At 34.0% G+C, this 2,824-nt stretch overlaps 1 protein-coding gene across 1 annotated transcript; it reads left to right on the forward strand.

The window, feature by feature from the left end:
- Nucleotides 1–895: 895 nt before the first annotated feature.
- Nucleotides 896–2,586, forward strand: LOC145626689 (uncharacterized). Its single transcript, XM_081679153.1, has 3 exons — nucleotides 896–1,012; nucleotides 1,099–1,665; nucleotides 1,788–2,586. Exons 1-3 carry the CDS (start codon nucleotides 983–985, stop codon nucleotides 2,391–2,393), a joined length of 1,203 nt encoding a protein of 400 aa, XP_081535279.1. The 5' UTR covers nucleotides 896–982; the 3' UTR covers nucleotides 2,394–2,586.
- Nucleotides 2,587–2,824: the final 238 nt, after the last annotated feature.

The raw sequence follows: 2,824 nt of genomic DNA on the forward strand, positions 1-2,824 counted from the left end.
GTTGAATGATTTCTAATGAAATCAGAAAGGGGAGGGTTATTTTTGGTGGGAATGATTAGATTAGATTAGGTTAAGTGTATTTGATTAAATGTTAGATAAGTAGTGTTTAGGAGTTAAAAAAAAAAATTTCAGGAATAACTAAGGGTAAAATAGTCATTTCACCATTAAAAATTTACCATAATAGGAAATATTTTTCTTTGTTGCGAGTAATGTGTTACGGCTAAAAATAGTAATTGTTGCTAGTAAATTGTTACGGAGGGAGTATATTATTTAAACTCATGGCAAGATATGCTACTTTGTCATGCGTCACCAATTTTGCCATTTGGCATATGATGTGTCACCAAATCATATCAAACCATTTATAATTGAAAAAATTCATACATTAAACTCCATGTATTGTTTAATTTAATTGATAACCTCTTCATATGCATAGCACCCTATCTAAATTTCCCTTAGAATGTAACTTCAATCCTTAATAATTATAGAGCAAAAGGATTTTGTGCATTATGGAGTAGTATATATTTTGACATCAAATTTATTAAGAATTTAGGTTAATGAAAAAAAAATATATTTTTATAGTCAAACCAGTTCATATAAACAACAAACTACTTAAGCTATCATCTTAAGAAAAAAAAACCCGCCACTTAAGCTCTCGGTGACAAACAAATTTCAATTAAAGTAATATATTTATAATGACCCGGGGCATTGGCCGGATCAATAACTAGTTTTTTAATTGAAAAGTAAATATCTTTTTTAACGACTTGGTCAAATTTAATAAACGGTTAAGATCTAATCTGATACTAATAATAGCTACAATTTTATTGTAGCTACTCAGCCATTTACCCTTTGCATTAAATACTTAATATATATATATATATTTTTTTTGAGAGGAAATACTCAACCCCTATCTTTATCAATTTAGGTTAGCGCCGTTTTCTAGGTCGTCTGCTCTGTTCTTAATACCTAAAATCCCCAGTAATTAATGCCAGAAGACTATGAATACCTTGAGGAGGTATGTTCCAGAGTCCAGATAAAACTTTATGATTTGAATCAACAATTTTGATTATTAATGGTATGGTGTTTGTTTGTGTGTTACAGATGTATGCTGAATCAGCCAAGGCTGATACGTTATCTGAAATAAAAGAATTTCATCTCTTTTGGGATCCAAGTTCTAGTTTAACAATGGCTAGTCATACTGGTTGTCTTACTGAATTATTTGAAGCAGAAGAGACTGCTTACCTTGCTGATTACTACGCACTCTCCAAAGAAATATCCAAACTTATTAAAATCAATGACAAGGATATGTTTGCATCTTTCATCGTTCGAAATCATGACAAAATTAAGGCTTTCCCTGCAAGCGAAGTGTTCGTGCGCCTTTGCATAAGTCGTGCTACTGCTTGTGTTGCTGCATTCCTTGATTCTGAATTCGGTAGTTGTGTTGATTTAAATGACGATAGAAAATATGGACAACCGTTGGTCCAAGCTGCTAGGAGGTTATCTTATAGCTTTGCTCACCTTCTTTTATCCCGCGGAGCTCTTGTCAACGACAACGATGTTTTCTGGAAAGCACTGAGCTCTCTTACATCTTATGACTGTGTCAGACGTTGGGCCGATCGTGGAGACTCACTCTTCAAGTTTATTAAATTACTGGAATCGTCGGAATTGGTGATGATTATTTTCCCTTAGTTTGTTTGATTTTTTTATTTTTTATTTTTATATAGCTAATTGTTTTCAAAACACGTGCTTTAATTACTAGGTTTTGACAAAGATTCCTTATGTTGTACCAGGATAAAATTCTTGACATTATCGAATTGCTGGCTTCACATACTGAACAAGCAAAGTTATTTGAACTTTGCCTATCGTTTATTCTGAATGATAGAATTATTTATTTATGCGTCTTACTCTATGTTTGTTGGGATAAGCTGCTGGTTCCGTCTTGTGATCTAGAGAATACCCCAATCGTGCAGTTTATATTGACGGAATTGGCACAACCATCAGAGCTTAAAATGTATAAGGAGGAGGATATTGCGAATGTATTCAATGTCATTGAAATATTTAGGCTTCATAGAATGTTGGAGAATAAGTCAAAACGTGACATTGCATACAGGTGTTTACTTCTCAAGCTCACCTCTGAGTCTCAAGTGTTGTCAAGGAAGATATTTTCGAGGACTGGATCATCAACTCCACACTCGAGCTCTTTTGTTGGGGTGCAGAAGCCTGCATTGGGTACTGATGGGTTACAATTTTCGCAAATCCGTCAATGGTCATCAGTCGTGCACAATCAGATATCTAAAACCACACCGTTGAAGTCATCATCGTCGCGTAATGTTTTCACATTAGTAGGAGTTCATGCGCCTCTACTTTGGAGGATTGTCAAGAGGAGTATCAAGTAGGTGTGGGAAGTTCCCAACAAGCAGTAGCACTTATAAGGCCTTTCGGCTTTTGCAGCCATCCTGGTTGACTTGCTTAGCTATCTGCTGTCATGTCCTTTATTGTTTCTTTTGATTTTAGTTGTACGCCCGGTTGATGATGCCCGGGAAGGAAGGTTTTTTTTAGGTTTTGTATAAATACTCTAATAATGATCAACTCATCAAGTCATTCTATTATCTTGTTATACAAAATTTGTCAACACTCAATAATTCCACAAAAACTTGAATCCAAATGGTAAAATTATCAACGTATCAAGAAGGTATATAAAGAACAAAAATAACAGTTAAAAAAAAAAATTGAAACTTTGGCTAATCAAACGATACATTTTAGAGGAAAAAAATGAGTTATCTAACCTTTTATTTATTCGATTGTCGCTGCAATTAAATATGAACAA

This window comes from Chenopodium album, chromosome 4 (genome assembly GCF_948465745.1).
Source record: "Chenopodium album chromosome 4, dcCheAlbu1.1, whole genome shotgun sequence".
Classification (NCBI taxonomy): Eukaryota; Viridiplantae; Streptophyta; class Magnoliopsida; order Caryophyllales; family Amaranthaceae; genus Chenopodium; species Chenopodium album.